Raw genomic sequence first — 25,349 nt, 5'->3', positions numbered from 1 at the left:
TGCTTTCTTGTATATTCTTCCAAGGAAACAACTGTATAGTTAGGATGCTGTGTATTTTTTTTTAAAGATTTATTTATTTATTTTAGAGAGCAAGAGCATGCATGCATGCAAGTGGGGGGAGGCAGAGGGAAAGAGAGAAAATCTCAGGTAGACTCTCCACTGAGCACAGAGCCAGATGCAGGGCTCGATCTCACTACCCATGAGATCGTGACCTGAGCTGAATCAGAAGTTGGACACTTAACCAACTGAGCCACCCAGGCACCCCTACGATGGTGTATATTACCCACTTCTTGGTGGCCCCCAAGCCCCTAAGATCTCCCAAGTCCCAAGGCCTGGTTTAGCCGAGCTGTGACCCATTTATGATACAAGTTTAGGGTCTTTTCCCAAGAAAAGAGACCAATAAAACAGGATAATGAGTCTTCGTACGTCCCTGTCTCTAATGAGAAGGTGAGTCACATGCTCAGCATCCACTAGGTGCCGGGTATGCACTTGCCACAAGGACCCAAGGGTAAGTGGTACCACCCAAGTAGTACCACCCTCACACTGAGGGAAGCTGAGATTCAGAAGAGGGGCGGGTCAGGCTCATACAGAGCTGGCATTTGGACTCAGTCTGTCTGACTCCAGATGCTCTTTGTACCATAGGATACCACCTCCGGAAACAAGTGACAGTCCCCAACAATATACCTGCGCACGCACACACACACACACACACACACACACACACACACACACACAATGAGCAGCACTGAAGGTGAAGAGAAGTAACTGGCATATTCCTTCCTTCCATGTTAGGGAACATTCATTAGTCTACAGCTCAAGTATTTGTAAACACTCAATAGCACCCAATCTCTCCCCAGCAGTTTCCTTTTGCTTGTTTTCTAGCAAGTGTATCACAGTGGAGGAAGATGAGACACTGAATCAAACTCCCAGACAAGCTGGTGAAGTTTTAACAGCTGGAGGCAACATGCTTTCCCACTGACAGAAATAATTTTTAAAAACCAAGAAAACCCCAAAAAACATAACAACAACAACAACAAAAAACCCTATACATAGTTTAGGCTAATCAGTCAAACTAACTCCTAATTGTAGGGAGTGAATCAAAATCTAGCAGTGAGATTAAAAAAACAGGTTTTACTAGGCATGGAATTTAGGCCTAGGCCACAGAATATCACCATGATCAGTAGAAATGATTTACATAGATTCAGTATGTACGTAGCCATAGGGGCAGATTCTCTTTCTCCTGTCATCAGTATGGTTATATCTCCCCTATCCCAAAGGAGCCTAGCAAAGAACCCTGGTTCTCTGGAATAATGCCAAATGCCCAGAAGCAAGCTACGAAGGCCTCAGAGCAGCCAAAATGGATCATCATTTGAAAGCAATTTGTTTTTTTTCAAAGGGCAATTCTTACAAGTTTAACCAACTGCCCAGCTCATAGCACACTAGAAGAGACAGTAAGACAGGAACTCAGTTAAGTCATGATAAATGGTGAGAGGTGGTCCTCACAGAGGTCAGTTACTTTTGCATAGAGAACATGATCCATGGTTTCAGGTTAAGGCCCCTTGATCCAGAGCAGTGGATTCCCAAATGCCAGCCCCTGAGGGTAAGCAGTACTGGGCATTACTAGATGGCTCTTCACACATGCACATAAGTAAGCAACAGAAGATACAGATGCTTCCTACGAAAGTACTGGGGAGGGGGTGGGTGGGGAGGGTGTGCATCAGAAGCAACTTCTTAGATGGCAATATGGCCTCGAATAAAGATAGCTTGAGCTTGAGAATTAGACAGAACTGGCTTTGAGTTCCAACCAAGCTTTTGCCTATGGACCCTTGGGGACGTGACATAGCCTTTCTGAGCCTTAATTTCATTATTTTATTTATCAAACAGGAACAACAACAGTATTTGCGCTTCATTAAGTCAGTGTGAGGATTTAAAATACAGTTGACCCTTGAGCAACATGAGTGTTAGAGGCACTGACCCCCACACAGTTGAAAATCGAGGCATAACTTTGGACTCCCCAAAATTTAACTACTAATAGACTACTGTCGACTAGAAGCCTTACTGATAACATAAACAGCTGATTAATACAGATTTCATGTGTTGCATGTATTATATACTGTATTCCTACAATAAAGTAAGCTAGAGAAAAGAAGATATATTTTTTAAAGATTATATTTTTAAGTAATCTCTATACCCAACGTGGGGCTCGAACTCACAACCCCATGATCAAGGGTCACATGCTCTACTGACTGAGCCAGCCAGGCGCCCCAAGAATATTATTAAGAAAATCATATAGGGCACCTGGGTGGCTCAGTTGGTTAAGTGTCTGCCTTCAGCTCAGGTCATGATCCCAGGGTCCTGGGATGAAGTCCCATATTGAGCTCCCTGCTCTGCGGGGGACCTGCTTCTCCCTCTCCCTCTGCCTGCCACTCTCCCTGCTTGCATGCTCTCTCTCTCTGTCAAGTAAATAAATAAAATCTTAAAAAAAAAAGAAAAAAGAAAATCACATAGAAAATACATTTACAGTACTGCTGTATTTATCAAAAACAATCCATGTATAGGTGGACCTGTGCAGTTCAAACCCATGTTGTTCTGAGGTCAGCTGTAGTGTGCACACTGATCATGCATGGGACACAGAGCAGGCACTCAACGAGTGGCAACTATTATTCAGCTGAGCAGTCTGTGAACTCCTGCAGGCCTGTCTTCCACTCAGCTCTTTGCCCATGGGGCTCAGCACAAGGTTTGGCCCATGACAGGTGTTTATTATTCTGAACTGAATTGCAGGGACAAGACATTTGCTGATTTCCTCCCCGCTTCCATATGGGAATTCAAATGTATCTCACATTCCCTCAGCCTCACAATAAATCTGTTCAGGAGAAAAAATATGTACGCCTTTTTACAGAGAGTCACAGGAATTAAGAGTATTGTCTACAGTTACCCAGCAAATGGTGCCCACAGAACCTGCCTCTTTAGCCCACCCCAGCCCACCCCAGCCCACATGGCTCCCTCCCCAGGTGCCACTGCTGTGGGTGGGGAGCAGATCATGTGCATTTGGGAAATGCTTCCTACACTGGCACACTTTTGGTGCCCTAGAGGATGGTAACCACCTAACAACCACTGTAGGGATGAAAACCAGTTACTGAGAACCTATTTAATCCTCCTGGCAACCCTAGGAAATCAACCCGATTCAGACATAGAAACCAAAACTCAGAGAGATTAGGGACCCACCTGCCTCGCCTCACCCCACTACCAAGTGAGAGACTGCACTCCTTGCTCCCATGTGCTGTCTCCCAGCCCCACGGCCTTTGTACCCCCAGAGCAACGCTGTGGTCCAAATACCCAGACACCAGTGGGCTCTGTTTATGTGCCTTCTCGTCTGCTAGAAGAGCTCCCTATAAGCCACTGACAGTGAGTCTGTGCTTTCTTAAGAAGGCAGAACATTTTGTCTTTTACCTCAATGCTGTTGATGAGCTCTAAATATCGGAGGTCTTGTACTCTGGTGAAGGCCTACAGAGGAAGAAATAAAAGAATGAAATCAGCTGCCTTCTGGGCTTCAAAAGTGGGTGATTGGCTGGGGGTGGGAAGTCAGCTTTAGAAAGTGAGCCAGTAAGGAGGGAAAAGAAGCAAGCATTGATTAATCGCCATGTGTTCAGGAGGGTTATACCACCCAGTGAGGCACGGCTTTATCCTGGGATTAGTCCACACAAAGAACAGCAAAGAAGTCCTGGCTGCATCAATCACTTTGGGATTAGGTAAAACAAAACTATGATACTGCAGTCTGTGATGGTGCCCGCTTGGAGGAATCTCTATGCAGAAGAGAAGAACAGGGCGGTCTGATACTCTGAGGCAGTGTCATCGGAGTGGGAGTGGGGAAGATGTACTGACTGAGGAGAGACTGCTATACATCTTGGTGACTAGGATGGAAAGCAGGAGACAGCTATGCTTACCAACAGTGCATAAATACAAGGCACCCAGAGCTCACAGTACCAGCACAGAGGAAGAGAAGGAGGGGAAAGCTGAGAAGAAATAAAGATGGTTTCTGGAAGGGAGGGGGAGGTTAGGGAATAAATCACTCCAAGTCCCTGGAAGGCAAACTCTTACGTAAATCCTAAAAGTGTAGCTCTAGCCTTGGACTCAAAGAAAAGCCAAAGACTTTAACCCATGGGCTCCTAGAAGTTTCTAGGCAGCCTTCCTCAGGAAGATTGGTGTTAGCTAAGTCTCCTTTGGTGCTTTCTGATTCTGCAAGGGATTTAGAGGACTATAACCCACCATGTCAGCCTGATCTTCATGTGGCTTTGCTGTCAATGTTTCTACGCAGGTGTGCTGCTTTACAAGGTCCCATTTGAAATGGGCTGACACACACCTAGAGGAGGCAGCAGGCCCAGGAGTCCTTGAATATGAAATGCAGAAGAACCACCCTGACCACTTGCAGTCTCAACTTCGCTGCATGACATCCACCATCCCCAAAAGACTCGGGGAAATGAGCCAGTCATCTGGCTTCTGGCTGCCTCACAGAGGACCACAATGTGACTTCATCTTTTCATCCTGCAGGGCCAGCCATCCTGTCAGGGGACTAGTGTTCCAGAGGTGAATATGTCCTGTCTCCCTCCCCATTCAGGGGCCCATGTTCTCAAAGGGGAAGCAGGTAGATTAAACAGATCATTGAATCTCCATGAGCTAAGAGCTATGCCGGTATGAACTAGATACCCTGAAGAACACCAATTCACTGTCTGAGACAGGCAGTGGCAGAGGCAGGATTATGAAGAGCATCACAGAGTAGGAACCTGGCAAATGGGTATTCCTGAAGAGGAATTCCTTGAAAGGGTAAGGTAGGCATCACATGAGCAAAGGAAGGCTAAGAGTACCTGTGTTCCTTGCTAGAGGTCTTATAAGCTATCTTCTAGATCTGGGCTTCCTTAAAGCAAAAGGAAAGGGGAAAACCTGGAATGTCTGGCAAAGGGGCAGAAAGGAAAGGAACATTCTAGGTGTCAGTCCTAGCTCTGAGATTTTACAGCTGAGGGGCCCTGAACCTACCTCTTCCCTGCCTCCAGGCTCCCAATGTCTGCCTTACGGAAAGGGGCAAACTAGCAATGCCTTCTCCAAGTTCTTTCTAGTTCTGCTCTGCTCGGATTCTAGGATTTGCCACTTTGAGAAATCTGTTTCTGAGTTCCTTCGACCCTCACACATTCTGCAGAGTCAGGGGTGCCCTGGTCGGAGTGGTCAGAGTCACGAGGCCCGTGAATAACCTCAGCAGAGGAAGTGTGGGAACAGGGAAGCAGCTGCAGTTAAGCTCGCCACAGCGGTCCCAGGTGGTAAGCAGCTCTCCACTGCCATCTAGTGGGGACACCAGTTTATTGCTGGAACCACCCTATACCTCCCGTGTGCCTGAGTGACAGCAAAGCAGAAAAAGAAAGGCTGGGGATTCGGAATTTGGATAAAAATGATCTAGCTCTAGTCTATGTCAAAATCTTGTGGCCTTAATACAATAATTTTTTTTCTCAGGGAGTGTTTGGGGAATACAGGCTGGAAGTTAGTGTTAAACAAATGAAGGGTTATTCCAATTTTGTTTTGATCCATTCAAACATTTGCTGAGTACCCAACCCCATGTTGGCTGAACTAAGCTGAGGTAGGTGTTTAGTTCTTGGGTGTGAGGAGACGACAATCTCTAAGAAAAACTTTAAATTTCATTCCAGGCTGAAAACAAAGAAAACTTAGTCTAGGAATACTTTGTTATTCTTCATCCCTCCTGACATTTTGGGGGGGAGGGGGCAGGAGAGGGAAGCTCCCTCCATGAGAATGTTTCCTCCCACCTCTGAATTCTTAAAGCCCTCCTCTATTACCAGTTTTCTGACACTTAATTGATATAAAAATATCATTAAATAACAGCAATTTTACTTGTTTTAATAACAGCTAGCATTTGTATAACCATTGCTAGTTCTGGGAGCCCTTTTACAACGTGGTAGTTAAGCCTAATGACCCTGTGTCAGGAAGGCAGGGCAGTTAGCATTTTCACCATCCCCACTGCAGACATAGGAGGATAGAATCTATGAGAGAAGCGGCTGGCATGGGGTCATCCAGCCAATATACAGCAGAGCTGGTATCTGGCCTTGGTTCCTCTCACCTTTCATGCCTACAAGTCTTGACCTAGCATAGGGTGGGCATCACATACTCCTGTGATGCCTTCCCTGCATGCTCAGTAATATAAGCAAATGAGTATATGATTAATTGGCTATGGGAAGATAAAGAGGGAAGGGAGAAGTAGGGGAAAGAGAGTTGAAGGCCATTCCTTTCCTCCACCTCAGGTTCTAGATGAAAACCCACTAAGAGCTGGGCTTTTTCTGATGCGTGGCAAGGGGTCAAATGTTGTCAGCCAGTTTCTGTAGTTTTAATATACTGGCCAGGAAATGACACCACGATCGAAGCCATGAAGGTATGTGGGGAGTGACACTGCTGTCAGAATCCGAGAGCTTGACCATCTCTTTGGCCATACCTAGCAGGGTACAAAGACAAACAGCACTGTGTAATAAATGGCTAATACCAATACATGCTCATACCAATAATAAAAGCTACCCTTTATTGCATCCCTATTATGTGCCACGCTTTCAGCTAGGTGCTTTACATAATGATAGCTGATACAGGTGACAGCTAGAATCTATCAGATGTTTCTCCTGTATCAGGCTTTACAGACATTACCACATTAGACCCTTCGAACTTTGTGAGGATGGGGCCAATCATCACCCTAATTTTATAAATGAGCAACCTCAGAATTGAGTTACCTGCCCAGATTCAAGAGGTAGCTGAGCTGAGATCTGAACCCAGGCCAATCTATCTCCACAGCTCACTACAGTATGCATCTGCCTCTTCGTATGTCACCTGGAGTCCCTTCTGCCTCCTCAAGGGATCCTCTAAGGGCCAGATTCCAGCTCAGGCTGACTAGATGCTTACCTTCTTTGCTGTTTCAAACTCTAATCCTTCTAAAGCTTCCATAGCCAGCTCACGCCAGTCAGTGTCTGTCACTCCCAAGCAAGCAATCTGGTAGGCTTCTTTGAACATTTTCCTATCCAGGTACTGGTACATCGGAGCAGACTACAGGATTTCATCAAAAGGAAAGAAGATTGTTTTCAAAGCAATGGAAAAAATCAGAGTCATACAAAGCCTGACTCCAGATGTGTGCCACTGACTTATAACAAATGCCCACAGAGCAACACTATAAAGATTAATCAGTATTCTTGTCACCCCACACACCCCACGTGCCTTCCGGTCGCCACCCCCTTTCATAGCCAAAACATAGTGTTTAGCAGCACAAACTTCTTGCCTGTCCTTCCCTCTACCACCAGCTTTCCCCACCTCCAGGTCTGCTTTATCACAAGATATCACCCTTGTCTAGAATGCCCTTGCTCCTCCTCACCCTCTGGAAAGTACCTATTTGGCTCTGAAGGCCCGGTTAAAAATGTCACCTCTTCTAGAAAGTCTTCACTGACCCCTCAAGGAAAGGAGTCTGAGCTTCCTCTGCCCTTTATCCAGATCTCAGTTGTGCTGTAATTACAAGCCTGTCTCCCCCACAAGTCTGGGCATAACCTGAGGGTAGTGGTGGGGTTGTACTTACCTCTCCCAGCAGGCCCTCAGTCTATGTTTGCTAGAGTAAGGAACAACATTACTGTGAGGAAGGGGTCTGGGATGGCCTCTTACAAAGAGGGCTGAGAAACCATAGTATCCAAGAAACCTAAGTGATTTGCTCCAGGTTACTCAGAAAGCACATCTGTCTGAGTTCCCTAGAGCTGGGAACCTTCCTGCTGTCCCCCCTTCCTGCTGTCCCTCCTTCCAGATGGGGCTGGCTCACTGTGACACCTGTGAATGGTTCCTAATAACTTCTCTTCTTAGGTTTACATGGTGCTTTTGGATCTGTCCCAACAGGTCTGTGTTGCAGGTTATTATCAGTCCCTGATAAAATGGTCTGAGGACACAGAAGTGGCACAGGGAAGACCTGGGGCTTGAGCCTGGGGTGAGCTGAACCCAGGTTCTGAGCACTTCCCTGGCTCCTGGGTATGGGGTATGTGTGTGTGTGCGTACAGGAGATGTGTATGTGTGCATACAGGAGAATAAGTCTGAGCTGCGTCTGGTGTCTTGAATAACGAAAGGCCCTACCCTTGTTTTAGGCCAGCATGCTGAAAGGAACTGAATCTCTCCCGGGCAATAGAGATCAATCAGCCATACCTCACTCATGCTAATAGTTCCCAAATGTGAAGCTGGAAGGGCTGTTTTCTCCATTTGGGGCCTTTATCTTTGAACTTTCCTGCCTCGTTTTTTAGCTTTCAAGTTAAAGGATTCTTTTCTTCTTTTTTAAGCCATTCTGCTCTCTGATAGCAAGGTGTGGCTGCTTCGGAGTGCTCATCTTTTCTCCTGTACTATTCCACCTACCTATCTTCCCTTTAGCGGGGTAGCAGGGTATGGATGGGAGCAGCTGCGCCAGAACCCAGGCCTAGCTCAGCCACATTCTAGCTGTGTGCTTTTTTTTTTGGCTAAACTGATTAACTTCTGTTTAGATGCCCTGCCCAGCTCACAGGCTACCAGGGGCAAACAAAAGACATGCTCAGTACCTCCACTGTACTTTCTCAGCACCAGCTCCTTGCCATCTCCCCAACTCTCCAGACTTGTGCCGACCCCCAACATTCCCCGTGTCTGAAACAACCTCCCTGCTCCTCTCTGCCTTCCCCGACCTTTCAGGGCTCAGATCAAGTGTCACCACCTCCTGGAAGCTTTCTCAAACTCCCCATGCACAATGAGCTTTCCTTTCTAAACTCCTTTAGTGAGCACCCCGTTCCAATGTAGTTCTGTTTTGTAGTGTTTGCTGCTTTAAGATGGCTAATAACAATAGGAATTGGGCCAGACAAAACCTGAAAGATAGGTATATTTAACTGCACAAAAAAGAAGTGAGTCCCCAGAGAGTGAAAGGAGTTGCTCAAGATCACAGCTGGTTCAGAGTCAGAACTCAAAGCCAGTGCTCTTTCCCCTAAACTGCATAGCTTCTTGCCATGCTGAATGCCCCACAAGGCTGGAACAGGGACTTGGACAGGCATATGAGAATCAAGGATACGATGAATAGTTAACATTTGGGCTTGTTTGGGAGGCACAATCTGAGAGTGGGAGTTTTAAAAATATCCTAACTGAACAAATGCCCTCTGAGTTCTACTTTATCTCACTGTTGCATTCCAAGCATGAAGTCACCACCCGCCCTGAGAAGCCTGACTAGGGCTTGCCGCCCTACTTGGCAGCCCTGACAAACCAGTTCTTGCACAAGATGATGTAAATTTCGAAAGGAAACCAGAAATCCCCAGAGTGGGTCTGATGCTCTCTCTCTCTCCTCTCTAGGCCAAAACCACAGGATGGCTGGAGGCAGAGGCAACAGATAAATAGCCTTTGTCTTGAGGCTGCCTCTTCTAACCCTTGGCAGTTCTGACCTGCTGCATCAGCAGGATGGCCTTGGTGAAGCCATGGGGGCTGCGGGGGACTAGACGGGGACTCTGGCTTCTGAATTTTAAGGGCTTGGCAGAGGAAGCCCCAGGCTGTCCCTCCGGCTCCTCTTGGTCAGCCAAAGTCAGGGAGCAGCAAACTGCATTTATCTTTGAGGTCAGGATGGCAGTCTTGGGAGAAAAACTTTTAATCAGCATAGCCTGTTTGGCACGATTAAGGAAGATTGGATTTCTGGTGGATGTGGCGCATGGGTTTGGGATGGGGAGCAGATGAGGACTACAAGGAAACAGTCCAGAAGGGGCTGTTCTTGCCCCTCCTCCTGCTGCCACTTCCACCTACCTCTCTCCTTTCCTTCTTCCTTATTCCTTTTCCTCAGGTCTGAATTCCACTAACATTTATTGAATAATTGCTCTGTGTCAGGCACTAATAATTTCTGCACAAGGAGTAAAAAGTACCATCAGCTTCAAGGAAGAAGCGGACCCCAGTCCCACCCTTTACAAGAAGCCAAGTCAGGCTTTTGGTGACTATGAAGGTGGGGGAGATCCTGGCTGGGCTGAGGACACAGGATTTCACTGTCCTGCCAGCCCTGTGACCCTCCTCTTGAAGCTCCTCAATAAAATGGTTTGATGGCCTCCACCCTTACCCAGAAAAAGGAAGCCGAGCTAGGGAGAGTAAGGCAAGTGTGTGGAAGGAACATAAGATGGATGTAGCTTTGCTGAAGGGCAAGCTAGAAATGTGTCTAAAAATCTGTCAAATGTACATGGCCTTTTATCCAGCAATTTCACTTCAAGGAATTCACACCAAGGAGCTAAGGTGGGATAGGTACAAAGACTTGGCAAGAAGGATGCTATCTACGATAGCAAAAAAGCTGTAAGCAGCGTAAATGTCGAACGACAGGTACTGGTTGAGTCAATTGTGGAACAGCTATGTGATAGGATAAAAAGCAGTCATTAAAAACAATGTGGGGGTGGGGACAGCAGGGAGGTGGGTGTGGTTATAATAAAAGGACAACCCAGTGTCAGAGATCTCATGGGTTGGTGGTGGTAGCCACATGAACTTACACAGATAATACATTTGCACTGTAGTTCTGTAAACTGTTACCAGTGGGGAAGCCAGGCAAGTTGTACGATGGATCTCCGTATAATTTCTTACAACTACAGGTCAATCTACAGTCATCTTAGTATTTTTAAAATGCTAGCAAAGTACATTTATCGATGTGGAGCCATGCTTCCAGTAGATTGCTGAGAGAAAAAGCCACACTGCTAGTTGACAGCCAATAATTCACACAAAGTGATGGGTCTGCAATATGTAAATGTTAGGTTAAATTGGAAGATAGTAATAAAGGACAGTTATTAAAAATCTCTCTTATTTGTGGTCCACGTTCAGTAAAGGAAGTATAGTAAATCTGAGGTTTCATTTATAGGAGCAATATTTATAGATAAAAGTCACAAAACAATATTTACAGTAGATTCCACTTTTGTTTAAAATGTTCACATAAAATTGTGTACTTATATTATATTCGCATATATTACATATACATACAGAAAAGGCCTGGGTGAGTATGTTCTAAAATGTTTAAAACTGATTCCCTCTTGAGGATGGGATTCTGAGGGCTAAGTCTCTCCTTCGTGCTTGTCTTTAAGGCAGTTCTACAGTAAGCATGATTCACTTGGGGAGCAGACAGGCAGCTGGGACAGCTGGGATTAGGCCAGCCCTGACTTGGGTAGCCAATCTCTGCCCTCCTGTCTGTGTTTCTGCCCTCCCCCATTTGTGGCTCCATGCCTCCCTTTCTGTTCTGGCCTCCTAATTTGAGGGACTTGTGCAGATAGTCCCATGTTCCCTTCTTGGCTCTCAAGACCTCAGGCCCCCTCCCCATTCCACCTATAATCTCTTTCTCTCACACCCTCCCCCATCTGCATATGTGCGTACACCCTGCTGGACTCCCAGCTTTGCTGGCTTACTCCACTCTGCCCCATGCAGGGGCTCTCAGTGAAACACACTCTGTCTGAAGACAGACAACCCTGAATACCCTCCCTGTCCCAAACAGGAAAGGGGGACCAGAAAGAAATGGAGGCTCAATGAGGTGGAGCTGTTTGCCCAAAGACACACGGGTTGTACAGGTGGAGAGAGGGTTTCAGGTTCTAGTCCAGAGTACCTTCCATGACACCATAATGCAATTCATCTCTCTTCCCTCTCCCCTCACCATCCATCCCCCAACCCAATGCATCAGTGAGGGGCCTGGCTTTCCTGGTCTTGGCCTGCCACTCACTGCTGAGAGCTGACAAGCACCCCAGTTACCTGTGGCACCTCCACAGCCGACATGGAGAAGACATGGAGGCAGAAGATCTTGGAGCCATTGTAGCCCACCACGAAGCCCTGTAGCTTCTGCTGGTGCACAGGGAAGGTACTGGCTTTGATGTTGAGGTAGCCTCCTCCCGAGAAGCAGAGCATGTCCTCACACTGGGTATTCCAGGCCACACTGTTGGCATTTGGTTCCTGAGGGACAGGGATAGTGAGGACCCTGTGACAACCACCCTGGCCTTAGGTACCATTCCTGCACTCAGTCAAGCACTCTTTTTAAAGCCTGAGGCACATTAAACTGCTAACAGTGAGATGGGGGGAAAGCGAGGAAAAGGGAACCAGAAGAAAAGGCTAGAAGCACAGAGGCAAAATCCTCTATGCACTTGTTTATGTTAGAACTGTTTTTAACAAGCAAGCATTACTTTTGAAAAAAAAAATTATCCCAAATAGTAATCGTTACACAGTGAGAAAATGAGCAAACTGGCTTTACTTCTGTTAGAAAATGGGTATACACAGCTATGTATAGAAGATTTAAAAGGGATACGTTCCAAAGAATTAACAGTGATTGTTTCGGGATAGGTGGAATTGTGGGTGCTTTTTATTTTCTATGTTTTTTGTTTGCCTGAAATTTTCTTTTGGTCATGAACATCTACTGTTTTTTTTATAATAAGACAAAAAGTGTTATTTTTTATATTAAAAATAATATATTGTCTCTGCATTTAAAATTCTCACACTGTAGAAATACAGTCACCCTGGGAGACACCCCTTGCCCCCTACCTCCTCTCAAAGTTTTCTGCTTAGCTCTGGAGCCCCAGGGACTAGCAGATGTTCATACCTTTCTGCCTAGAATCTTTTACAATGTCTGACTCTTTTATAATGAGCATGAATTACTTTTACAGTGAGAAAAAAACAATATAGCTGTTTTCATTTGCAGGGGGCAGGGGCAGCAGAGAGAAGAAAAAGACAGCTGGGAATGTTATGTCTCCTGGCAAGGTCTGAGAATTACCTTCCCTAGCCTACTACAGACCCTCAGTGGGGACAGGGAAGGACATAAGCCCTTACATTCCTATATGCTTCTAGGTTCAGGCACAGATTCACAGCTGGGGGCCTGCTAACCTACCTACAGGAGGTGGTTTTGAGGCTGCGGAGAGAAGTTAACAGTTAGGGTCCTGTTTTGTACCAGGAACTGAGCTAGGTAGTATGGTATCTTGTTTAGTCCTATAGCAATTCTGCGAGGGGGCATTTGCTAGTTCCATTTCAGGGGTAAGGAGAAATTTAGCCTCAGAGAACTGTACTGACTTGCTGGCTATCATACAGTAAGTGGTGAAGGCAGGACTGGAGCCCAGGTCTGTCTACAGACAAAACCTGTGCTCTTTTTTCCCCCTTAACCACTCTGCCTTGATAGAGATGTAAGCAAGTTGTTATTTACTGGACTCACCTCGGGCTAGCAGTAGCCAGGTAGCCCCTTCCAACTGACTGAGGCAGCTCCCTAGACTCCAGCACCCCTCTGCCCTGCTGATTCTACTCCCAAGGACAAAGAGGAGCCCTGAGAAGGGCACTGGGAGACCTGTTGTGGCTGAGAAAGCAAGACAGGGGAAGTTTCAGCTTCGGGGGGAGCTTGCTCCAGGCAAATGGGTCCTGACCTTTTACAAAGTCCTAAAGAGGCAAAAAGTGGCGCTGAGTATGGCAGAAAGCCAGCCAGGAGCTGGGCATGAAGCCTTTGGGCTCTTTTCTCCAGTGACACACTTCTACCAGCCATAGGACCAAATGGTGTGTAAACAATGCTTATCTCCTACAACAGTTCACATTTTGTTGGCTCTTACAGCATCCTTGTGAGGTAACTGGAATGGAGATCCCTTCCCTCATCCTTTCCCTTCTTTCAGATGACAAAACTGGTCCTATTTCTTGACTGTGTCTTCGGTCACTTATAGATACAGGCAGACCTCCAACTGGCAAGAAGCACTTTTGCAAAAGAATCATCCTCACATTAACCAATGCACTGAGAGCCTACCAAGTGCCCCACTTAGATTTACTATTATTCATTCACTGTTCACAGAAAGAAAGGTGTTACTTGCCCATCATACCTTTGAGGAAAGCAAAGTTCAGAGAGGCTTACCCAGCTCCTACAGCTCCTGTGTGGGAGGAGTGGGCTGTGCCCTGGGGCTTCTTGGGCTCTGTGCCCCTGCTCAAAGCCTACACCCCTACACGTCACTGCTCTTCCCAGAGACCTGCCTGGGAACCAAAGGGTGAGCACCTCCTGCAGGGACTGGGAAGCTAGAGAAGGAGTCAAAGGACCATGTCCTAGAAACTCACTGGGATTTTACCTGAAAAAGCAACTCCTTGGTGTGGATGTCATACACCAGGCACGTGTCGTTTTCATCCACCACGGCCAGCTTGTTACGGGAAGCACTCATGTCCAAGCAGCGCACCGCTGTGGCCTGCTTCAGCAGGACAATGGCAAAGAGATTGTCCACAAAGATCTTTAGGATCTGGCGAAATTTCAGAGAAAAAAGTGTGAGTCACCATGGCAACAAGACCCTGGAACTGTGCCAGGCTGTTGGAATCCCATGTGTTCTAAAGAACAACTCCCACTAACTTCAACAGAGGCTCCATGCAGAGAAAAGGACTTATCAAAAGAACGAGAGTGGAGGCTTATCCTCAGGAGACCAGAAGTGTGGTTCATCGAGGTTGCCAAAGTAATGATGGGGCCAAGACATGACAAATTTACTTGAACGTCTGCTTGACTGGGGACTTGTTAGCAACATTACCCAAACTGTGGGATTAGGAGACACCATCTAGCGAGATCTGAGTCACAAACTAACACAGGAAGAGGCTACTTTAAACACTGACAAGACATCCGGTATAACCACAGCAAAATAATGATGATGATGATGATGACAAGGATGAGACAGCCATCAGTTATTGACTATTTCTGACAGCCCTCTGAAACATGAGTCATTATCCTCATTTGCAAAACCTGAGCCTCAGAGAGGCAAAGTGATCTGCCCAGGGTCACACAGCTAGTGAATAGCTAAGCACAAATATGACCCCAAGTTGACCTGCCCCCAAAGTCTATGTTCTCAGGCCTCACACTGGAAGTGACAGCTGGCCGTGAGAAAGAAGCAGACTTTCCATCCCTTTGGTATTGCTACCCTTGCAGCCCCCACTAATTTCATACTCCATGATTTTTGTCTCCATGAAAGGCCTGACAAGCTTTAGCCACAAGCCATCTGCTAGACAGCTTGGCTCTCAGGCTAATGCAGTTATATTTTCACTTTCAAATTTCCATGTAGCCCACTTAGAACTTTTCTTATTTCAAGCAAAGAACACACGCACAAATCTGTTTAACTTTGTATAACCTAGATTTTCCATATCTATATGAGCAAAGGGCCCATTTTTCTTATAACACCTAGTAATAGCCTAGTAATAGCCCTCTAAAACACAACACTGCCTTAATCCATTCATTGCCCTAACAGGGAGGGATCTGACCTAAGAATGAGCTCTGCCTCCCTCCCCAGCAAGCTACTGTAACTATATGTCTAACAAATTTCCCATCTTCTGGGTGCCCTTAAACCCAGTAATCCACTCTATGGGCAGGACACAGTGCCAACCCTGCAGCACACTCTAAGTCTAAAGGCCACTGCATCTTTGGCCTGAAGCTGTCCTCAACAAATGAAACTCTGGGTTGCCCTCCAACGTGCCTATGGTGAATGTGGGGTGGGGGAAGTCCTTTTTTCTACCCCCGGAAAACCATCTCGGGTCATAATGAGTCTGATCCCTATGTCTGCATACAGATAATCAGCCTGATGGGAGACACATAAGAGCACTCACCTGTCCATTCTTCAGGCCTACTAACAGACCTTCCCTTCCTGGAGGGCCACCAATCACCTTGATGTAGCGAATGAGAGACTCCATCTGCCACTCCCGCTCCTTCACTCCACTGAAGGACAAGCACTGTAGCCGTTTCTCCTAGAAAACAAACTTAGCTCTGCATGGATATTCAACAGAGTAAGTGTTCCCAGCCCTCCCAAGGAGGTCTTCCTGCATGTGAGGGATGAAAAATACCTTCACATTCAGTGTCTACTGAACCCCATCTAATCCCCATGATTGGCATTGTTCATTAATTCTTCACGTAAGCCTTCACCACAGAGCCCAGCTCAGCCTCGCATCTTCTGTGCAGACGTCTGGGAAGCCACAGAGGCAGCATCCAAAAGCGCACTTTTTTGCCACATATGTAACTTGTGGCACCTCTAAACTGCTTGAAGTTCTAGACTTTCAGAGAGATTTTAATTATATTTTACATACAGTGATTTCTAAAGGATTTCTTCTACTTTATCACTTTCAACAGACCTACTTTTGTGAAACTAAATCCACCTCTACTTCCAAGAAAGATGCTGGGTTGGCCTTCCCTCAAAGTCTTTCCAAACTTCTCCTGGCATTGCCCTAGACATTTTGTAGGAAGCTCTAAGTTGAGAATTTTTTTCTGTGAAAAAATCTTTCAGAAAGTAAAACTTCCTTTACTATTTTTGGGTTGATGTATACATTTTTTTGTTGTTTAATAGAAAGATTTTATAAATTTTTATGTGTATATGTTTACCAAAAAAAAAAAATCGCTCTTCATTTCTATCAGTGTATGCTTTGAGTCATTAAAACATGTATAATCCTAGGATAGCAAAGTGCTTTGCAATACAAAAAGCTATTCTCCAGGTTATGGCCCAGGACTTTCTAGTAGAGTCTAACTCCTCTAGATGTCAATAAAATTAAAGCAAAGAACAGCTACTGAGTTTGATGGAAAGAGACTTGTTTTTTTGTGTTCAATTTTAAAACCATGATTTTGGTACCCTATCCTTGGAGGAAACATGATGAGGATTCAACCCGACCCCTCCGACCTGCCGCCCACCTGGCAGAGGATGATATGATCAGCACACACCACCAGGAGGTTGCATTCAAACTTCTTGACAATCTTCTCCTTCACCCGGTAATGCATATCTGATGAGTCGTCTGAATACAACTCATAGATGAGGATTTTCTCTGGCAGTTGGATAGCTAATCGATTTTTGTAGATGGCAATTTTCTTGACAAGCTCTTTACATTTAATCCGAACTGTCAAAGAAAAAAAAATCCAGCTCTAGCAAGAGATTGTTAAGAAAGGTAGAAGGCAGAAAAATTAAAAGCTATCATTTACTTAATGTTACTGGCAATTAAAAGAGACACTCTCATCAAAAAATCTTTAGAGTGTCTAATACGTACAATCAGCTCTACTAAACACTGGGATCCAAAATCATATACAATCTTTATGGTCCAAAGCTTACAACTGAGTATGGAAAGTAAAATTCTTAGTGCTACCGTCACTTGCTGAATATAAGTTTAAACTCCTCTGCACAGCATTAATATATTGCCCCTGATGATCAGAAGTCCATCTGGATGACTACCCACACCTCTAGCTACTCCCCACCCACCACCCTCAACAACAGGGAGCTGCATGTAGTTTCTGGTATATACGAGGCTCTCACACTCTAACTGCAGACCAGATGGAGAAAATGTCCCCAGAAGGGAAGCTGGGGAGCTGCCCAAGTGGCTATACCCTCACCAGCACAACTGGAATCTTCAACCAGAGGTGCTCCCAGATGGGAACCAAAGGATGCCAGCCGAATCTATAAGACAACCCTCAATGTGTATCCCTACACACAGGCACTGGGCAGGGTGCTGTGGCCAGCACATCTGTATATGACTACACTTCAAGTAAGTGGATCCTTAGCCCATTTAACCAGCATGGTGACTTGGGTGGATAGTGGATGAAACTGAGGTTCAGACTGACTGTGCTAGGCCTGGAACTTGGATCTTCTTTTTTTTTTTTTTTTTTTTTTTTTTAAAGATTTTATTTATTTATTTGACAGAGATAGAGACAGCCAGCGAGAGAGGGAACACAAGCAGGGGGAGTGGGAGAGGAAGAAGCAGGCTCACAATGGAGGAGCCTGATGCGGGGCTCGATCCCAGAACACCGGGATCACGCCCTGAGCCGAAGGCAGACACTTAACCGCTGTGCCACCCAGGCGCCCCTGGAACTTGGATCTTCTGACTGAGCCTGTGGTGACTCACTGACCCTGCTTACCCCTGGGGTAAGAACCCATCAGGAGGCAAGTGGAGATGAAGCTGAGAGAGAAGCCCTCCAGTATATCCATACCAGAATGGATACAGGTCCACAAAGACCTATGCAGCTCAGCCACCCTGGCTCTGATGTGCCACACATCATACTCCCTTAGTCAGAGAGTCCATGTTCCCCCTTGGAATTAGCAGCAACCAAACTATGTGAGTCTGTGGCCAGTTTTTTTTGTTTGTTTTGTGTGTGTGTGTGTGTGTGTGTGTGTGTGTGTGTGTGTGTGTGTGTGTTTTAGGGAGGGTTTATTGCTCTCATTAGATTCTCAAAGACATCTACATTCTCCCCTTACCCTCCAAAAAAAAAAAAAAAAAAGCAAGAACCAATGGTCCGACGTGTTTCCAAAAGACTGAAGAGGAACATTCCCTATCATTTCACTTGCCCTATCAGCAGCCCGCTCAACCTACTCCTCTTCCCAAAGGCTGGAGGGCAGAGGGGCCTACCTGCCTTTTACCTTTCTGCTCGGTGATCAGGTGCTGCACAATGACATCAGTCATGCTATCCCTGTAGGCATACCGGTCCTTGTAGAGCCCATGGACAGTACTAAAAATAAGCTGGTAGAAGGAAATGGTGCCATCTTGGCAGCCTACCACCTGCAGGGAAAGAGAGTTGTTAATTCCCAGCTCTCTGTGGAGAAGGAGTCTGCCCTTCCCATTGTCAGGAACAAATGTCAATGATCTGACTGGCTACAAATGGCTGATGTCTGTGCCTGCTCAGGCAATGGCCCAACAGAATGAACTTCCTCTTCTTACCACGTAGTTGGAGTCAGGCTTCACTTTACACGTCCACACCCAGGAGTTCTGCTCCCCAACAGTCCCAAGCCGCACTCCATCCTTGGTGAAAAGGGATACTTGCTTGTCTGACCCTCCCAGCAAAATGTACTCCCCTTTAGTAAAGTAGCTGAGGCAGCAGGGGTCAAAGTTCAGTGACCGATCCTTCCCAATCTGAGGAAAGAAAACACACACCAAGGGAAAACCCACTCGTGAATCCATAGTATTCATAACACAATGTAGGGCTTTTCCTACCAACTTTAATGAGGGGAGTCAAGAAGACAAAGGCATGCTGGTCACCATTACCCCCTGTGGGATTCCATCATGAACACAGGCTAGTCTCCTCTGGAGCACCTTACTCCTCCCCTCCACACAGATGAATCCTCCACTGCTAGGGTCGGCAGCGTCTTCCCCAGTCCCACTGGCTGCTCCAGGTGTATGTCTCAGCTTCTCAACCAATCCAGACCCAGGGATTGGTCTTTCTCCCATAGGCCCTCTTCCACACACAGCCCTTGCAAGGGTTCAACGGTTCCCGTCAGCTTCTTTCTTTTCTTTTTTTTAAAAAAGTATTTCATAAAGCCAAATACATCCAATTTAAAAAAACTGTCCTCTATTCTGAAACTACAACCATCTTACTTCTCTTTATAATAACCTTATTAAGGTATAATTCACATATCATACAATTCACCCACTTAAAGTATATAATTAATTGTGCAAACATCATCACTAATTCAGAACATTTCTGTCACCTCAAAAAGAAACCACATACCTGTTAGCTGTTGATCCCAATTCTCCTCTCTTTCCCTGGCAACCACTAATTTATTTTCTCTGTCTATAGATTTGCCTACTTTGGAGATTTCACATAAATGGGATCACACAATTTGTGGCCTTTTGGGACCAATTCATCAATATTGTAGCATATATCAATACTTCACTCCTTTTCATTGCTGAATAATATTCCATTACATGGATATACCACATTTTATTATCCATTCATCAGCTGGTGGCCATGCCTACTTTTTTGAGTATTATGAATAATGCTGCTATGGGTATATGTATACAAGATTTATGCAGAGATGTTTTCATCTCTCTTGGATATTAATACCTAGGAGTGGAACAGCTGGATCTGTAGTAACTTTATGTTTAACCTTTTGAGGAACCGCCAGATTTTTTCAAAGTGACTGTACCATTTTATATTTGTACCAGTAGTATATAAGGATTCCAATTTCTCCATCCTAGTGGATGTGATTTTGATTTGCATTTCCCTGGTATCTAATAATGTTGAGGACTTTTTATGTGCTTATTGGCCACATGTATATTTTGTTTGGAGAAATGTCTATTCAGATCTTTTCTCCAATTTTTAATTGGGTTATCTTTTTATTATTGAGTTCTAAGAGTTCTTTATATATTCCAGATACATCCCTATCAGATATATGATTTGTAAAAATTTCTCCAGGTCTGTGAGTTGTCTTTTCAGTTTTGGTAGTCTCCCCTTATCTGTTAGGGTGAAGGTCAAGCTCCTGAGCTCAACTCTCAAGAGCCTTTTCTCAGCCAAAATGAACATCTTATAATTTGCCAAGCAGACCATTCTCTTTCAGGCCTCCATGTCTTCATAAGTGCTATTCTCCACACTACCCCAGCCCCAGCCAGGACTGTCCTCTCCCTCTCTCTTTCTACCAGGTGTCAACTCCTACAGAAAACATCTTGCAAACTCTCCGCCCCACCCAAGGCCTGATTTAGTGCCCCTTCCTCTGTGCTGCCATGGCCTGTGCTCATCTCCCCCACAGTACCTCTCTCACTGCTCTGTAATTACAGGGTTAATCTGATGTCGCCCACTCCCCTTACCACCCATTAAAGTCCCAGCTCCTTATCATCACTAGAGTTTTTTGCTGCCCCTGAGGGAGCTTTTTGTGAATAAAAAGATTATTTGTGATTGCCATTATTAAACTAATAGTTTATTAAAGAAATAATTCTAAAAACCTGGTTTCTCATTAAGTTGAATTTATAAATATTTTCCTATTTATTAGTATAATAAAAGTAAACAACTAATTGAAAGGGAGCCTTTGATTACCATTTACTGAATTAAATTCTGAACAGACTTTAAAATCCCTTAGTGTTGGGGCACCTGGGTTGCACAGTTGATTAAGCGTCCAACTCTTGGTTTTGTCTGATCTCAGGGTCGTCGGGCTCCACACTCAGCCTGGAGTCTGCTTGGGTTTCTCTTTCCCTCCCTCTGACCCTACCCATGCCCCATGCTCACTTGCTCTCTCTCTCAAATAAAGAAGTAAATCTTAAAAAAAAAAGAAAAGAAAAGAAAATACCTTAGTGTCATTTACAACTTAGATGATGCCTTTAAACTAATTTAAACTGCAATTATTCATTTCATAGATTTAATTTTCCTTTATAAGAATTTCAAATGCCTTGGGCACCTGGGTGGCTCAGTCAGTTAAGTGTCTGCCTTCAGCTCAGGTCATGATCTTTGGGTCCTGGGATCTAATTCTGCATTGGGCTCCCTGCTCAGTGGGGAGCCTGCTTCTCCCTCTCCCTCTGCCTCTCCCCCATGCTCGTGCATAAGCACTCTTTCTCTCTCTCAAATAAATAAATAAAATCTTTAAAAAAAAAAGAATTTCAAATGCCTAACAACAAAACTTCCCCTATTACTTATATAATGATAGTAAATCTAGTAAGAAAACTAAAAAAATCTTTTTTTAAAGAGTTTATTTATTTTTGAGAGAGAGAGAGAAGGAGAGCAGGAGTGGGGGGGCAGGGAGGGGCAGAGGGAGAAGCAGACCCCTCACTGAGCAGAGAGCCCAATGTGGGACTCGATCCCAGGACCTGTGATCATGACCTGAGCCAAAGGCAGACGCCTGACCAACTGAGCCACCTAGGTACCCGAAAACTAAAAAATCTTATGAGTCATGACACGGAAGGCTTGCAGCTTCTGGTAATGGCTCACTAGTGCCTATTGGGCCAACTCTCCTGCAGATAACTGTAAACTCTGGACCAACTATAATTACAACCACCTGAAGGCACTACAGAGCAAGAAGCAGACAAAAACTGAAGGCACGGGGCATCTGGAAGAAAGGACTGCACTAGGTGAGTTTCTCACTTTTTTAATGGCTTTTTGCCTAAGGGCGGGCCCTATCAGCACCCTGCTGGTTGAGCACAGAATCTGGAGTGGCTACAACAGCTTGAAAATGAGGGGAAATCCCAGAAAAGAGACAGATGCAGAGAGAGGAGGGAGAGACAAAATTCTGCACATACACTCTGTTGAATATCTGGAACTCTTTGAACTACACACATGTGGGGCAGATGCCAAGCAGCTGAGCAAGGCTAAAGAACTCAATAGAGACTTCAGTGGCTGCTTACACTGGAAAGATGGGGTTTGAATGTTGAGTACAGCAAAGTTAACTACTTCTTTTTTTAAAAACCCAACTACAGGGATGCCTGGGTGGCTCAGTCAGTTAAGTGTTTGCCTTCGGCTCAGGCCATAATCTTGGGGTCCTAGGACCAAGCCCTGCATCAGGCTCTCTGCTCCGTGGTGAGTCTCCTTCTCCCTCTTCCTCTGTGATCTCTCTTGTTCTCGCTCTCTCTCAAATAAATAAAATCTTTAAAAAATAATAAAATAAATTAAAAAATTAAAAACCTAACTACAGTGCTCCTTCAGTAGCACAATTACTAATACTGGAACGATACAGAGAAGATTAGCATGGCCCCTGTGCGAGGATGACACACAAATTTGTGAAGCGTTCCATATTTTAAAAAAAGTAAAAACAACTACATAATAATCCTCAGAGGAATATGACAGAAATGCATCATTTACAATGTCCAGAATATAACCCAAAATTCCAAAAAGCAGAAAAATGTGAACCATATTCAAGAGAAAAGATAATTAGTAGATATTGACCCTGAGATAATTCAGATACAAATTAGCAGATGAAAATTTTGTTTTATTTTTTTGTCTGTTTTTTTAAAGATTTTATTTACTTATTTGACAGAGAAAGAGAGAGAGAGAGGGAACACAAGCAGGGGGAGTGGGAGAGGGAGAAGCAGGCTTCCCGCTGAGCAGGGAGCACGATGCGGGGCTCGATCCCAGGACCCTGAGATCATGATCTGAGCCGAAGGCAGATACTTAACGACTGAGCCACCCAGATGCCCCAGCAGATGAAAATTTTAAAATAGCTATTATAACTATGGTCAAGGACATAAAGGAAAATATTCCTATAATGAATGGACAAATAGGAAAAAAGAACCAAATGGAAATCTAGAACTAAAAAATGCAATAACTGCAACAAAAATTCATTGGATGGGCTTCAAAGAAATATTACAGATGACAGAAGAGTCAATGAAGTTGAAGACTGAGCAACAGATCAGAACAGGGGGGAAAAAGATTTAAGAAATGAACAGGGCCTCAGTGACCTGGAGAACAATATCGAAAGGTCTAACATGTAATTGGAGACCCAGAAGGAAAAGAGAGAATGAAGAAGAAAAATTATTTGAAAAAATAACAAAAAATTATTCCACATTTGGTAAAAGAATAAAGATATAAATATATAGATTCAAGACCAGTAACTATCCCCCATCCCACCCCAAGCCAGAAAATATAATGAATCTCTTTAACATTCCAATATTCCTTAGGTACTTAACTAAAATTTCTTATACCTTTCAATTTAAAATTGGATGTATAAAATTGATTACTCAATTACAACTTTTAAATGGTCATCACAAGACAGATCTGATAGATATTCTAATACGGATTCTAGCACCAGTCTGCCTAGGTGCCAAACCAAACTTGACTACTACTACCCTGTATGGCTTTGGGTGGTTATTGAACCTCCCTGTACTTCAATTTTCTAACATGTAAAGTGGTAATAATAATACATATCCCACAGAGTTGTTACAAAGATTAAGAGTTAACCTTGTAAAGAGTTTATACTATATAGAGTAAAAGAGTTTATATATAAAGAGTAAAATTCAATAAATGTTAGCTAATTCAGATACCCTTAAACATTACAAACACTTAAAATGCCAAAAATACACAAATTATACCTAACACAGAAGTATAGGCTTGATTTGCTTCATCATCCTATATTTAATTCTAAACCTTCCCAGATTTAAAAGACACCCAACTAAGGAAACAATTTACTGTCCCAAGCCAGTTGGGTTATCTCAGCAGAGTGAGGTTGCTTATCATTCAAAAACTCTGGGCCACAGCATGAGCTCTAGTGCTACATACATGCAAGAGATTGCTCATGGCCCTGACCACCAAGTCAGGTTCTTTCTTATTCTCACTATAGCAACAAGACTCCATTCCTTCCCTGGGTAGTGTGGTTATTTGTGCCCAAGAATTTCCAATACCCATGTCCAGTGCCTCATACACAATAGATATGCCAATAAATATTTGTTGAATAATGATATACACACATTAAGTGAATGAACAGATAGGCTAGGGCTAGATGCAAGATAATTAAAAGTGAGGGTTTGGGGAAATCAGCCAACGCAAACTCAGAAGACACTTCACTATCTACCTTTATCTTTTTTTTAATCAGCTACAAAAAAAAAAAAAAAAAAGACCAACGGTAAGATGAGGTAGAAAAGAAATGGCCTCAAAGCTGGGCTACACATAACTGAAACCCCTCCTTTCTAGCAGGACATGTTCTGAGGAATAAGGATATTGTTAAACGAAAGGCTCCACTGAACAGGCTGTATTTCTCACCTGCTTGGCTGTGGTACCTAAGCCATCCCCACCACCTTCACTCTAATCCTTGGTGTCTCCTGCCTAACAGGTTTTCCTACCATCAGGTTCTATTTTAATCCACCCTCCACAGAAACAAGGAATTCTTCTGAAACGGGAATTGGATCAAGTCACTCCCTACCTACGTTGACGGCTCCTAAATACTTACAGTATGTGAAGTTCAAACTCCTAATTCACATGATTCAGGTCCTTTAGAACCATGTCCCCATCTTCCTTTCTAGTTCCATTTTTGTCCACAATTCTTGGGATCCAGTCACTCTGAACAACCCACTGTTCCCTGAGTTGACAAATATCTTCATTCTTCCCTGCTTTTGCAGATGCTGTTTCCTCTGCCTGAAACACTATTCCCAATGTCTTCTCCCCAGCAAATTCCTATTTATCTTGCTCAAAGGTCACCTCTACAAAATCTCCCATTTCCACCAAGCAGTGACGTTATCCTCTTTTGTGTCCCTGTAATAGTCTATCTGTACATCTCTTTAGGATGCCATGTATCATGCTGCACTGGGGCTATTAGCTATCAACTGTGCCCCTACCAGCCTCAATGCAGAGGCATTAACAGCTCTGTCAGTAGCACAGGTGAAATGCTGGCCTACGTGGGTGCTCATTAACATTTGTAGAATGCATAAAGCAAATAAAAGAAGATAGAGTCATAACTAAGACCAAGGCTTTAGAGTCAAAACAATCTGGGTTTCAATCTCAGGTGCCACCCATTTACTAGCAGTGTGGAACCTTAAGCATAATCTTTATTCCACTGCTCTGAGCCTTGCCTACTCATTTCTACAAAGTTGATAACCAATGTATCGACTTCACAGGGTTTTGTAAGAATTAAATGAGATAATGTAAAACACTGAGCACAGTACCTGATATTAAAGTAAATGCTCAATAAACAGGACCTAAC

The 25,349-nt window shown here is 44.4% G+C and overlaps 1 protein-coding gene and 1 non-coding gene across 10 annotated transcripts in view; one reads left to right on the top strand and one right to left on the bottom strand.

Annotated features, from left to right (window-relative positions):
* The window catches only part of IFT122 (intraflagellar transport 122), a 71,437-nt gene that overhangs the window by 24,172 nt on the left and 21,916 nt on the right, over positions 1-25,349 (bottom strand). For 7 of the 9 annotated variants that reach the window (XM_026501410.4, XM_026501411.4, XM_057311952.1 and 4 more), the window contains 8 exons: positions 18,679-18,870; positions 18,381-18,519; positions 16,670-16,872; positions 15,601-15,738; positions 14,094-14,258; positions 11,767-11,964; positions 6,943-7,083; positions 3,451-3,504 (listed from right to left, as the gene is read on the bottom strand). In XM_026501410.4, the coding sequence (XP_026357195.1) occupies positions 3,451-3,504; positions 6,943-7,083; positions 11,767-11,964; positions 14,094-14,258; positions 15,601-15,738; positions 16,670-16,872; positions 18,381-18,519; positions 18,679-18,870 (1,230 nt within the window). The remainder of the gene's footprint in view (positions 1-3,450; positions 3,505-6,942; positions 7,084-11,766; positions 11,965-14,093; positions 14,259-15,600; positions 15,739-16,669; positions 16,873-18,380; positions 18,520-18,678; positions 18,871-25,349) is intronic. The other 2 variants (XM_057311953.1, XM_057311955.1) reach the window with 1 other exon arrangement.
* Positions 22,352-22,457, top strand: LOC113257308 (U6 spliceosomal RNA). Its single transcript, XR_003316922.1, has one exon. It is a non-coding gene; the product is annotated as a U6 spliceosomal RNA (small nuclear RNA).

This window comes from Ursus arctos, unplaced genomic scaffold, assembly GCF_023065955.2.
Source record: "Ursus arctos isolate Adak ecotype North America unplaced genomic scaffold, UrsArc2.0 scaffold_14, whole genome shotgun sequence".
Lineage (NCBI taxonomy): Eukaryota > Metazoa > Chordata > Mammalia > Carnivora > Ursidae > Ursus > Ursus arctos.
Note: the sequence above shows the minus strand (reverse complement) of the source record. Positions and strands in the feature narration are given on the sequence as shown.